The sequence below is a fragment of the Anastrepha ludens genome, chromosome 4 (genome assembly GCF_028408465.1).
Source record: "Anastrepha ludens isolate Willacy chromosome 4, idAnaLude1.1, whole genome shotgun sequence".
Lineage (NCBI taxonomy): Eukaryota > Metazoa > Arthropoda > Insecta > Diptera > Tephritidae > Anastrepha > Anastrepha ludens.
Window position 1 is genome coordinate 74,103,914 of NC_071500.1, and position 14,178 is coordinate 74,118,091.

General features: G+C 35.6%; 1 protein-coding gene across 1 annotated transcript in view; it reads right to left on the minus strand.

Annotated features, from left to right (window-relative positions):
* Positions 1-381: 381 nt before the first annotated feature.
* LOC128859824 (multiple inositol polyphosphate phosphatase 1) overlaps positions 382-14,178 on the minus strand; it is a 28,462-nt gene continuing 14,665 nt past the window's right edge. Inside the window, exons 3-8 of the mRNA XM_054096917.1 lie at positions 10,747-10,838; positions 10,542-10,688; positions 6,809-6,898; positions 6,501-6,742; positions 2,654-2,753; positions 382-1,484 (exon numbers count right to left, since the gene is read on the minus strand). Coding sequence (XP_053952892.1) covers positions 930-1,484; positions 2,654-2,753; positions 6,501-6,742; positions 6,809-6,898; positions 10,542-10,688; positions 10,747-10,838 — 1,226 coding nt within the window. The 3' untranslated portion in view covers positions 382-929. The remainder of the gene's footprint in view (positions 1,485-2,653; positions 2,754-6,500; positions 6,743-6,808; positions 6,899-10,541; positions 10,689-10,746; positions 10,839-14,178) is intronic.

The window sequence follows — 14,178 nt, forward strand, 5'->3', positions numbered from 1 at the left end:
AAGACAAACGTTTTGCGTGTTCGGCGATTTTCTGCTATCGAAAAAAAAAAAATAGATCAAAGATGGTACATTAAATTTTGTGTAAAAAAATGGAATTAAATGCTCAAAAACACATGTTGACAGTGGCATACGGTGAGAGTACTCTGAGTAAAAAAAAATGTTTACAAGTGGAACAAGCTTTTCACAGAAGGTCGAGAAGATGTGAATGACTGCACTCACTCTGGACGCCCCACCACATCAACAACCGATGAAAATGTGAAGAAAATTGTTATGGAGAAACTTTTCACAATTAGAGAAGTTGCTGAGGATGTCGGCATATCGGTAACGACTTAGTAAGATTCGCCTAAATTTGGTACACAAATTGCTCCCCACCTTATTTATACATAGCATTATTTTGTTTCTTCATTTTTATTACATTTACATTCTTTATTACATTTATTTATCTTAACAAACAAATACTAAAACAATGCAATAATATTAACATATTTGTACTAATTAGTTTGATTTATTTAATTTCAACTTTATAGTGGTGATATTTACAAAATAAATTGTTAATTTAATTTTAAATAAAGTGTAAATTATTGCCCCTCTAATACTCAAAAAGGTATGCAATTCTGCCTCTTTCTCCATAAAAAATACAAGAAGTAGAAATAAAAAGTAGAAATAAAAAGACTGCATAAACATACATGTATCTAGACTTTTGACAAAACTACTAAGTGACTTTAACAAATTTTGGATTGGGGTCAATAAATTCTGATTTATCAAAGTGAAATTTGGTACTTTATTCAACTTTTATTAAGATATTTGTTGAAGCTATGGCTATGAATGATTCGTTGGTTAAATATTTCGGAGAAAAGTGCTAAGTCGACTTAAGTTGTTTTATAAAAAGTGCACAGTTAAATACATTTTAAATAACATTTATACGGTGGTTAGTGTATTAAGTAAAGTATAGCTGAAATAAGTAACAAGACGCCGAACGACGTAACCAAAGAAGTAGCACCTGCATCCGCGCAATAATAATTGCTACAGTCCGCTGTATAAAACGTTTGGTAGCGTTTTAAAACTTCTGACCAATTGCATAAGCCAACGTTGCACCATTCGAGATCTACCGCGTTTTGATTGAGAAAGAATATGACTTTGTCGGTAGTGTTACCTTTACAATCATATTTTACGGCGACGAAGTTTGATGCAAAAGGGTCCAATTGGCTCGTTTTCCAATGATAGTCGCTTTTGTTATAGTTAGCGGCAGTAAGGGGAATATCATCCTTGGCGATTCCCAAAGCAGCAAGTAGGGTTTGTACACCACTTGTGTGCCCGAAATAAGCCACGACATTGGGTGTAGTTGAGCTATTCAGATGAATCAACATGTCCTGGACTGCACGACAGTTAAGACGAGTGTTTTCCTCATATCCATAGCCAAGTTTGTAATAGTATTTCATATCATCTTCATACTCAAACACGCTAACTTGTTCACCTGTAAAGACCTGCAAAATTGAAAAGAAATATGAAATATTAATAATATAAAATTGAGACTGTAATTTTTTTTAATAAATCTGGTCTCATAAATAAGAAATAAAAATATTTTTTCCAAGCAACTAGTAATCAGGGAAGGCGATAAATCAACTTATAACACACAATATTTTTGGTCAAAATATTAAAAATGTTAAAAAGTGAGCAGAAGGTAATATAAAGATGATTCAATAGTAAAAGATTTGCCCAATAAACAATTTTCAGACTCTCCCGTCACAAGTCAACTTCCTAAGCAAGGCACTACTTTGCCAAATTTTACGTGAATATTAGATGAAAACTAAATTTATAGAACAAACAATTTGATGCTTTCACCGCTGTCATTATTGCTCATTGTTTTCGCTTCATATTCGCTGGCAATACTTCCACTGATCATGGCCTTGATTTCAGTGGTTAATTAGCGAAGAAGCAGGATAATACGTAATTAATATCTAATTGAAAATAGAACATTTTATGCAAAGAAGTTTCTGAAACTATTATTATTATTATTTTGCTTATACATACATATGAGTTATTTGCAGTTGCAAGTCTTCGAAGATTCTCATCATTGGTGGAGTGGGTTTTGATAAACCGTATGTATCTTACTCCCTGATGTTGTAAATCTATGTAACGCGTACAAATCGAATCATCGATGATTAAAGAGATGTTACACTTGTGAGTATCGTATATTGCACTATTGCAAAGCAATCTTTCAGGGAGTGTTTCTGAGTTTAGATATTTTGTCAATCTTTCGCATAGAGGAACTCGAATATTTTGAATTTAAATTTTAGTTTCTATGTCATATACTTATACATAATTGATAAATTTATTACTAATAAAAAAGGAAATAAAATGAGGAAACATTTGGGAAAGATATAGCAGAAAATTTAACAAAAGGGGCCACATTTCATTCACGTAACATCGAAGAAACAATGATTTTAAAGAATTTGATGCAATAGTAAGAATTATTTCATACGAAAAACGCATTTTAAGCAGTTAGTTCAGTTTTCTGAATCATAAAGCTCAGTATTTTTGGTGTGGACAGCACTGCCTAGATTCGATATCTCCTCAGTTATCAATTTTTAGAACGTTAAAAATTTTATTTTAGGATTGGAAAAAGGTTTTTGCTATATACGTATGTACTTACGGAACACCACACGCTGGTGCGATCAACTTGCCAAGCCTGTTCATATCGACACATGTCCCACATAAGTTCAACGTCGCTTGACTCCAAAGTGTATTGAAAACTGCAAGAGATTTAAAAATTCGTTAAATTGATATTTTATTCAATAACAACTAAAAACAAAAGGGAGAACTTGTTATATTGCTTATACTTCAATATAATTAATTAAAAACTTCTATCAAGTTAACTCTTTTAACTGGTATTTTATACTATTGCAATTTACAAAAATATTTTAAGGTGTCACAAGTTGTCAACACTACGCATAACTTAGTAGTTGTAATCTGCAATCTCAACACACACTCGCGAGCTATTCATGCATAAAGTCCAGGTACATTTTACGAATTAACATGCAGGGTATGGCTAGCAATACTATAGGAGCTTTGGAAAATATAACGAGATTTTCAGTAAGTAGCATGAAAGCATTTTTTAATATTTAAACAAACATGAGATCTAGCGCACCACGAATAAAGATTTTCAATCTCAACTTGAAGATTCAACATATCATCTGAAGAGTTAACTAACGAGTACATTTTCAAGTCATCAGCGTCCAACAGAAAGTGAGCATATGAAAAGCAAGAACTAATGCCATTAACTCACAATACGAAAAGGAGCGGTCCTAGAATACTGTTCTGAGGGGCGCCGAACATTTCATGGAAGGGTTCAGATGACACGCCGTTAATCGAGACAACATCCCACCTATTGCTTAAATACGACTTAAGTCATTGCAAAAAAAAAAAAAAAAAAAAAAAGTGAAAGAGCGGGCAAACTAGTTTATGAAGCAGTATCTTATGAGAGATACAGACACAGTATTCACTAAAAACTGCAAGATTCGAAACTTTAGAGCGCCCTGTGTCAAAATCATGTTGATTAGAGAGTTTCGGCCTGTAACTACATACATCACTCTTGTTTCCACATTTATAAATAGGAGTTACCGTACCAACATTCAGACATCAAGAAAATCACCACTGTGAAGTGACATATTGAATAGAATTTCTAGAGGTACAACAATCGCACAGCCTTTTAACAAAAGGGTCGATATATCGTCAATGTCTGCCTTGGGAAATGTTTTAGTTCAAATATAGGAAAAGATATATCGCGAACTGAAATGGACATTAAGCTAAAATCAAGCATAGAGTTAATATCGAAAGCGAAGTCAAAATAAGGGACATAAGTAGAAAGTAGAATAAGGGACTGAAAAAGTCGCTAGCTGCAGTAAAGTGCTTGCAAATTTGTCATTGAAAATCAAGGAGCACGATTTTTTCGATTCCAAAGCGTCTTAGGATTGGACTTTCTACTTATTCAAAATTAGCAATGTAGTTTCGGGAAAAGAACCTGTCCAAACAGTTGAATTCCTTAATATAGTATAATGCTGGTAAATTTTGTTCCGTATATTTTTTAGCTTTTTTAAACCCTTGTGCTTTTTTAAACAAATTGTGTGGTTGCCTTTTTACAACTTTGATATTCTTTAAGCACAGATGAAACAGTATTGCCCCAAAATTTTCAAAACAGTTAGAAAGCAAGGCGGACCAGTAAATCTCAAAAATAATTTGTTTCAGACTGGAAGGATCACAACGAGCAAAATTAAAAGAGACTGTGTTGTCAGAAGGAGTAGCTCCAAACTCATAAAACTCGAGTTTAATAACCAACAGTGTGAATGTCACAAGTATTCAGAAAGGTTAAAATCAATATTATCACTAAGGAAACTAAGATCTAACATTTTATCGAGCTGGTTTGCAAAATGCAATTTTTAATAAATTTTGTCTATAAAATATGTTTTGAAGAACTGAGTTAAGTTGGTCGGCATGAGACCCACTTAGCAATTGAAGCAATTATAAATAAATATCCGTAATGTGCAGACCCTCGTACGCTGACACAAAGCTAGTCAAGTAAGGTCTCACTATTATTAGGTGCTTTTAAAAATACATTATACTTACGTTGAGCAGCAATAAGTACACCACCACCTCTCGAACGGCCAGTTTTCATTACATCCCCGCCCTTGCGAAAAACAACGAAATGATTCGGGTAGAAATATTCAGAGATCAATCAAGTTTCGATAATGACAAAGATATCGTACTTCAGTTAAGAAGTCAGCGCTCTTACAGCATTACGTTTTGCCAGAAGCATTTTGAAAATATACAAGTATATTAAGATATTTATTGACTGAGTTCGCATTGCTATTGGTAACTATGGGCCGTTCTGTTTTTTTCCTCTCGTGAAAAAAACGAAACGATCGAACATTCACAAAAGACGGCCACAATCCGAGTTTAAAAATCACTTTTTTTTATTGTGCTTAGCGGCGTACCATTTTTGACTAACCTATGGCAAAGTAAGAACTATCAGTCTTGGTATTCCTTACCACATAGGCAATAATATCATTTGCAGAAACTGAAGGCTGGAATGATGATGAATGAAGCTATTTCATGCGAGCTAGAACCTGTAGCTCCTTATTTCTATTAGAACCGAGTTATCTGTGAGTTAAGAACCGAGGCATAGGAGCTGCTGTTTGAAGGCGGAATGAAGCTTTTACTTGCAGATACATCTATTAGAGGAATACGAAGTACACGACCTCCAACAGTTTCATGATTTACAGCAATAAATTGGGGCTTAACTTGGTAGCCATTGTAGTACTGGTTTGATTATACACATTATTAGCAGCATCAAAAGGAGCTGATCCAGTATTAGCAACAGTAAAACAAATACGAGCGTCGTATGGGGCCGCAGTAGTCGGAGCAGCAGCAACCGGAGCAGAGACAGCAGACGGAATTATTTTTTCGTTAATAGCTTGCAAAGAGCAATCATTCAAGGCCAATGACGAAGTATCACTATTAATACCAACAACAGGTTGTGTTAGCAGCAACAAATGAGGCATGGGAGGCCGTCTTAGTACCAACGGACAAATCAGCGGGAGAACGAGAGTGGCAAGTAAAGTAAGTCAGATTTATATTTTAAGAGACGAAATTTGCTTTTAAGTTTTTGATGTTATTAGCTATATCGTAGAGCGTAGTTCAACTGGCAGGCTTTACTAAGCTTTACTGGCTTTACTAAGCAAATTGTTATTTTCGTCAAGTACCGATTTCAACATAGATACTAATTAAACATTATTGGGAAGTTGGCAACTGTGTAGCAAGTTGTCTTATTTATTATTTTTATACCCTCGCACTCGTGCCGTAGGGTATTATATAAGTAATTCTGTTCAGAATGGTGAGAGTACTCCTTCCACCTGCATATAGCGGCTGTGCCTCGCTAACTTCTGTGTAAATGCGTAATATATCAATTAGTGCTGGCACTATTGAACGAAATAAAAAGAGATGATCCATTGAACTCGTAAATGGGGGATGCTAACTTCCTATAATTTATAACAACCGTCTTTTAATATGCAAGTTATCCGTTTTACTCTAATAATTAATATAAGCACGTGTTGCTTTGGTAGTTTTATCGGTAAGGAAATAGTTTGCAAAATTTCCTGGCCTTTGTTTTTCCTTCTTCCGTTCTTAATGCCTATTTCCCATATACATAACTGTTTCAAATATTTAATTGCTATTATCAAATACCATACCCAATACCATATGATGTTTTGTTAAAAGATACTAAAAATTCGCTTCTATAAAAATGAAATGTGGAAGTGTTTGGTTTAAACTTTGATTCAAGTTACATCCCAAAAAGTTGAATACATACATATATAGTACATATAAAACAAATTATGCTAACAAATTGAAAAGAAATTCAGTCGACAACTAAACATCATATTCTTCCTCAATATAATTCCAAATAGGAAAATAAGGCTGCTTTTGATTATAAAAAGAGATCATACCCCAATCGTTTTGAAATATTGGCAACGGTTGTATTCCAGATAGTTGAATGTTTAAATTTATAGCTTTCAGAGTTCTCTCCACTGTAGTCATGTGCCTTCCACGATTCGCAGTAGTCATAAGGCCTCAAAAGCAGATCTTGCTCAGGAATTTCCTCTGGCTGTACGTTGACATTTGAGCCAAAAAGACCATCAACAAATGCCTTGAAACTTTCGGTAGTGCGTTGTGTTTGGGTGTGGCGAAACTAATTAAAGTAAACATAGAATTAATGCAAATGCTTATTTATACTTCGGTGAAGTAAAAGCTTTACCTTGTAGTATGTGTTGTTATAGTCTTTAGTCAGAACATCTCCATAATACCTTTGATAAGTTTTTGCAGTCCCTTTAAGATCTTCGTAACCCTAAAAAAATTAAGAGTAGTGAAGCATTTTGATTTATATTTAATTTTTGAAGTCGACTATATCGATAATGTTACGGTATTACACCCGTTTCACGCATTTATAAAATATTCTAGATTAGCTTCTACGCTGAATCCTTGATATTCGAGATTGTTTTTAATAGTTTTTATATTTTCGATGAAATTAAGTCAATAATAAGGGGTAAAAATGTTTTTTTCTGAAGCATTTCATCAACGTACGTTTATATTTCGGACGACAAAATTTTTCATTTGTCCCTACTGTGAAGACACTGTGCAACGCAGTCAATGTGATTTGTTGTTATAAGCAAAATGTGTATGGAAACAGAGATACACTACAGCAAGAAAAAAAGCAGCAATCTTGTTTCCAAGTAAATTTGTAACTTCGCGGCTGTATTACTTACATTTTTTGTTAATTGGATAGACCCATAGGTGCGGATATATCTTAAATAAGTATTTATTTTCTATAAGAGAACAAAAAGGAATGAATTTTAAAATTTCAATACCACCAAATGTCGAAGACGTAAACATGTTTTAAGTCAACGGCGGCTTTTGTTTACACCATTAGTGTATGCTTCTGCGCGCACTTGACACACATCAGCTAAAAGAATCACCATTCGCCACGACTGTCATATTTACATACATATGGGCAAGCATACATATTAGGGCGGGTCGATTTAAAAATCGCTCATTGCTCTGTGAAAATCGTATTCTAGGGATCAAAATAAGAAACTTTGCCGAAGGAACCTTACCTCTAAACCGAATTCTGATGTCCCCCAATTTGGGTCAAACTTTTTAGATTCTTTTCTCATGTAAAGGCCAAAAATTACTTTTATGTTTATGTATCGTAATCTGAAATCTGTAAATATTTTAATGATCTGTTCGCTGATCTATCAAATGTTAACTGGAATAAATGTTGTTCTATAAGGCTGTTGATGAAAAACTTGATTTTTTAAATAAAACCCTCACTGGACTATTTGACCATCAAGTACCAGTTCGTACTGTTCGGGCTATGAATAGCTATTGTCCATGATACAACAATAAAATATGTCAACTTTAAAAACTCGAAACAAATCGTTGCCAAGTGGAGAAGAGCCAACACTGACAGAAAATTAAAAAGTGTTCATTCTGTTTGAAACAAGTTAAGAAGGTAAAGGACTCTTTTTTGCCGTTCCTGCTAAGAAACCGAAACGGCAACTGTGCCGTCAATGCGTGACGAATGTAACTTCGATGCAATGGCGTTATATGTGTGGATCCCGGGCGGATATTGCTCATACAGGTAAAACAGCGAGATTACTACGAAAAGCCATGTCGAAACCTCCACCGCTTTGTGCAAGTAACACCAACTACATGCCACCGATTCCAGTGGAAGGTTATATTGATGCTTTTGGACAATTTGCGTAAGTAGTGTGCTTTTTGTTCGTAAGAAGAGTCGATGCTATATTTCGTATAGGACTACAAATGCTTAAAGTACAGGTCCGATTTCGCGATGGCAGAAGAAAAGCCGTTGAACTAAATTTTGACACGCCAGATAAGTATGTAAAAAGTAATGACTTAATATTACAACGTATTACAACAGCGGCCCTCGTAGCCGAATGGGTTGGTGCGTGACTACCATTCGGAATTCACAGAGAGAACGTAGGTTCGAATCTCGGTGAAACCGAATAAAACCAAAATGAAGAAAAAGTGTTTCTAATAGCGGTCGCCCCTGGGCAGGCAATGTCAAGCTTCCGAGAGTATTTTTGCCATGAAAAGCTCCTCATAAAAAATATCTGCCGTTCGGAGTCGGCTTGAAACTGTAGGTCCCTCCATTTGTGGAACAACATCAAGACGCACACCACAAATAGGAGGAGGAGCACGGTCAAACACCCAAAAAGGGTGTACGCGCCAATTATATATATATACAATATATAATATTATATATTAATTAGAGCAATTAGGTTACCTTTTTCTTTAACCGTAAGGAATTGGCTGGTTGAAGGCAGTGAAGCTCAAACGGATTAAGTAAACAAAAGCAGCATTTATTCGTTGACTATTTCAAACATAACAATTTTCAAACGTGCTTCCAGTTTTGTAGTGGAGTCCTCAATGAAGCTAGAAATGTCTGAACTGAAAAAGGAAGTGCGGTAGTTGAAAATAGAAAAGAAAAATTTGAGCATCCAATTGGAGGAAGCGAACACAGTGGTAAATAATTTTAATTGACAGAAAACGTTTTATAATAATCTATTTATTGTAAATCGAAAGGTGATGTGGTCAAAGGAAGACATATAAAGCGCCAAATGCTTGTACGCAGCGGGATCCTATGTCGCTATAAGTATGGAAAACAATCGTTGCTTAGTTTTGGCGGGCGAAAAACAAATACATGTATGTTTTTACTTTTATGCGGTTGCCATCACCTGTAATAAATTCGGCTTGGCGAAAGGGAAGCAAAGAGAAAGAAATGAAAAAGATTATTGCTCTTAGTTTGACTACAATCAACCTTTTGCCCACATACACGCAGCATTTGGCTTAATTAAATAGCACAAATAATGCAAAAGTATCGCGTTAGTGATAATAAACACGTCTTTACGGAGTAAAATCCCACTTGTAATATAGTTTACCGAAGAGTTTTGAGCTTCGCACCTCATGACGGAAAAATTTCTCACACCTTTATACCCTGAAACTGATACTTTATTTTCTTCGCTCATCTTTTGTTCCCTCTAAGCTGGATTATGCTACATTTATTTGAGGGCTGTATTCTCAGTTTGCTAAAGATGAACTTGAACGTGTGGAAAGGGCGTTTCTGAAATTGGCTCTTCAATCTTAAAGATTTTCTGATCCTATCCTTCTTACAACTCGCATCTACTTCTAATTATTCCCTAATGTAGCAGTTGATTGTTCGTCTTAAATGCAACTTATTCGTTTTCTCTTTCCACTGAGACCCTTTCATAAGACTTTCCTATTAAGACTATGTCAGGAAAAATTATGCAATAAATTTTTCGCCGGGTATTCAAAGAGATCTCGAATTCTGTTTTTCTTGTTTTTCACTATTTGTAGAGTCTTTCCTTAATTTTTCGATCGCTGCTTTTTAAACTACAGTCAATAATAATACATATGTATATTACTATTTTTTTTCTTTTTTTATTATAGCAGTCGCCCCTCATTAAGCAATGGTAAACCTCAGAGTGTATTTCTGCCATAAAAAATCTCCTCATAAAAAAAAAATGCCATATGCCGTTTAGAGGCGGCGTAAAACTGTAGGACCCTCTATTTGTGGAACCACAACAAGACGCCCTCGACAAATTAGAGGAGGAACATGGCCAAATACCCAAATAAGAATGTACGTTCCAATAAACTAGTTGTGGACATTACCTTAAAGTAGTCAGTGAGAACTTTGTTTATGGACTTACATTTAAATACATAAACCAATACTCAATTTTGTAGGAAAGTAAAGTGCACATTGATGAGGTAAGCATTCGTAAAGTACTTATAGTATATATATATTCCTAATTATTTAAGTTTGTTCAGAAGTCAGCTATAAATTTATTTATTTTTCAAATATTAAAAAATATTATATTATAGACTTTAAAAATCACTTAATCAGACATTAAAAGTAAAAAAAAAAAAATTATATGTTACTTAGGATTTACCTGTGAAGTCAAGAACTGTTCTTGATCAACTGTAATACTGGTATTCCATCTCCACGTCGCTAATAGGCTCAAGTCCTCTTGACAGAGCGCATTCGTGTCTGGTTTCGTATGGCGAACTCGATAATTTTTCACAATTTCGTCACGAAGCTATTAAAAGACAAAATTTTAGAGGCCATATAAATTCAAAGCGTTGTTTTCAACAAACTATGTCTAGTCTCGGCGCGGCTTGTATTGTTTTTGTTGTTGGTAGTCTAGTGCCATGCCTATGCAAAATCCATATTTTTACTGGTGTGCAGCCTGTTGATCAATAAATACGAGTACTGAGTGAGATTATTGTTACGTACAGTGCACGAAATTTTCGAAGCTACATACAATTAATTATTTATTATAATTAATTATTTATTAAAAGAACGTAATATAAAATTTTTACCTTATCTTATTATCTTTAAAGTCTTAATATTGGCATTACTTTACTGAAAAGTTCCAAACATTTTCTGTATTCTGTTTTAAGTAATATCGAACTGTAATTTTCTATTTGCTGGTGCACCTTTTATTAAGTGCATTATTTATTTCATTTATTTATTTAATCAAAAGCACAAGTTAATTTTTTTATTCTAAATTGTATTACATATGAATGTAGGGATTATGGGCACAGTCTGATTATAATTGTAGTGTGACAAACGGTTGTTATGCGGATTCGTGAACAGCTCATTTGCTTACTGTATAGTTTTGTCAATTAAATATGGACCGTGGGCAACAAATACGGGTATTAGCTGCACTGATACGAAGAAATAATAATTTTTTAAAAAAAGGCTTAACATGTAATTTCTCAAACTTCTCCGAAATATCAAAACAATTAATAATTAATATATCATACATTCTGTCAAAAACGTACCGGAAATTTTCCATAAAACGCAAAATAATTGTTTAATCATCAAAATTTATTTTTTGGCCTTCAAAGTAGGGTGGAGTTATCGGTCCAAATTTTTTCGAAAATGAGGATGAAACGCCGGAATCGATTTTAAGAGCTTCTTACAGAACATTGATTGAAAACTCTTTGCGGCCAATGGCGAAGCAGTATCCTAATTTGTGGTTTCAACAAGATGGAGCAACTGCGCATACTGCTAGGCAGTAGTCTTAATTCATTAGTAGGTCTTATTTGGCCCAACCTGTATATGCCAACGATTGGCCCAGTCATCAAAGCACCTTTTAAACGTGTTTGAAGAGATCTTCTTCAGCTTCTTTAGCGAATTCTCCCAAATGACCTCTATCGACAAAGCGGCGTTAGCGGAGTAGCAAGTTTTGGAAAAAGTTTTAAGGGCTAAATTCGGTGGTTGTTCGATGATTTTTCTCGAGCTTTTAGTCAAAAAAGTGTTCACAATATAAGCCTTGTGAGACGGTGCGCTATCATGGTGCAAGATCCATGAGGTTTCTTTCCATAAATTGGGCCGTTTCCTACGCACATTCTCTCTCAAACGTCGCATAACTTCCAAATAATATTCTTTAATCCCCATAGAACCGTAGAACGTAGTTTTTTGGGTTTCGGCTCATGTGGATAGCGCCATTCAGACGCCTGTTGACTAATTTGCATGTCAAACTCAAACACCTACGTCTACGTCTCACCACTTCTTATGATGCTATGATGCGCTGGACAAAGGTTGGGTCCGAATTCACTTGCTCAAGCATGCCATCAGCCACCTTCTTCCGATGAATTTTTTAAAAGAAATTCATCTCTCTTGGAACGAGTCGAGCAGTCACGCATCTCATGCCCAACTGATGGTGCGTTATTAAATGAACAATTCCCGATATTTTTTTGACAGAACGAAATTTCGAAATGGCTAAACCGATGGCAAGTAAATATACAGCAACTATTGCTAGCCCTCACACACCCACATGCTCCAGTCTAACTAACAGTGATAATTAGTTGACACCTTTCAGTCCACTGTAAATAAAGAAGTATATACCCTCCATCATATTTGTAAATGATACCCACCTCGCTCATAATTCCCATGTCCCCACTCCCACACCTTACGTAGGACACTTTCATAATCTTACCCACATTAACTCCAACAAATAAAAGTTAGAATAATCTGCCCCACCGCTACTTTCCCAGCCCATTCAATATTTCCTCACTATCCGTAGAACTGGAAACTTCTTCCAAATTCATAACAACTTGCGCCTATTCTTCTTCTATTCAATCAATAATGATCGGTGATTTTTACAGCCTTTGACCCTCCCCTCCTCAGCCTTTTATTCTTGCATGCGATTTTAACGCTTGGATAACCTTCTAGGGTACTACCTTTTCTAACCAGAGAGGACAATCTACAGAAGACACAATCCTTCTCCTTCCTCAACCTACTTAAACTTTACCCATATCGACCTCACCCTCCTTCTCCAACAACATCATGATCGCTCATAGATGACCTTCACGGCAGCGATTACTTTCCCATCCTTATCAAAACTCATACATGCCAACCTACTGCTGCCTTCTCCCCTAGAATCAAATTTAAAACAGACAAAGCGGTTTGGAACAAATTCGAACATGCTTGCGAGTTCTATTCCAATTCCTTCCCACTATCCCTCAATATAATCCAAGAAACCTCCAATATACATAAAGTGAGCCGATGTGCGGCCAACACCTCCATACCTTTGTCCTCAATTAAACCAGCTCCCTTATGGTGGAACAATGAAAGTGCGTCGCTCAGGTAAGCCAAGCAACACGCGTGGCACAATTTTAAACGCAATCGATTCACCTCAAATCTCATTCAATACAGAAAATGGAACCCGCAATTTCGTCGAAAAATTCACTTTTCCTCCCGAATTTATCATCTAATCTATATTACTCCACCAGACTCCTAGAATCCGACATATCTCTCCTTGAACTCCAACTTGATTTGTCCGCCGCAAAAGGCCAGACGCCCAGCGTCGACTAAATATCCTGTCTCATCAAGCATTACAACAATATTCTCTACACAGGTCAGCACGTATGGAAAACAAGCGCAATAATTTCCCTTCTAAAACCCGGTTAATCACTTTGCGATGTTAACAGCTATCGTCCAATTTCCCTCCTTCCCTGCCTAGGCAAATTAATGGAGAAGATAATCGCTACCAGACTAACCTGGTACGCCCACTCAAACAAACTCATCCACCTTAACCAGGTCGTCTTCAAAAAGGGACAAGCACCACAGATGTCCTATTACACCTTGATCATTTTATCTCAAACGCGCTTTCCAACAAAAAACAGATCTCCCTGCTTTCAATCGACTTTCAAAAAGCATTTGATAGGATTGGAACTCACTCTACTCAGATAACTCGTCAAGTGGAAGATCGGTCACAAATTGTACAATTTTATAAAATTATTTCTCTCGAACAGAAAATTACCTATATTTATAGCCAATTCCCGCATTCCCATTTTTCCACTCTATAATGGCAACCCGCATACCTCCCGGCCATTTTGTTTATTATAGCCTTTAACGAAATTATCCCACACCAAATATACGCAGACAATGCATTGTTATTCTCCAAATGCAATGATCATGCGGAAGTAATGAGAACTTTTTCCAAAATCGATGCCTTTTATCCACTATCTATCCTCAGGTCCATCCATTTGTCCTAGTAAAACCAAAATTCTTCATAC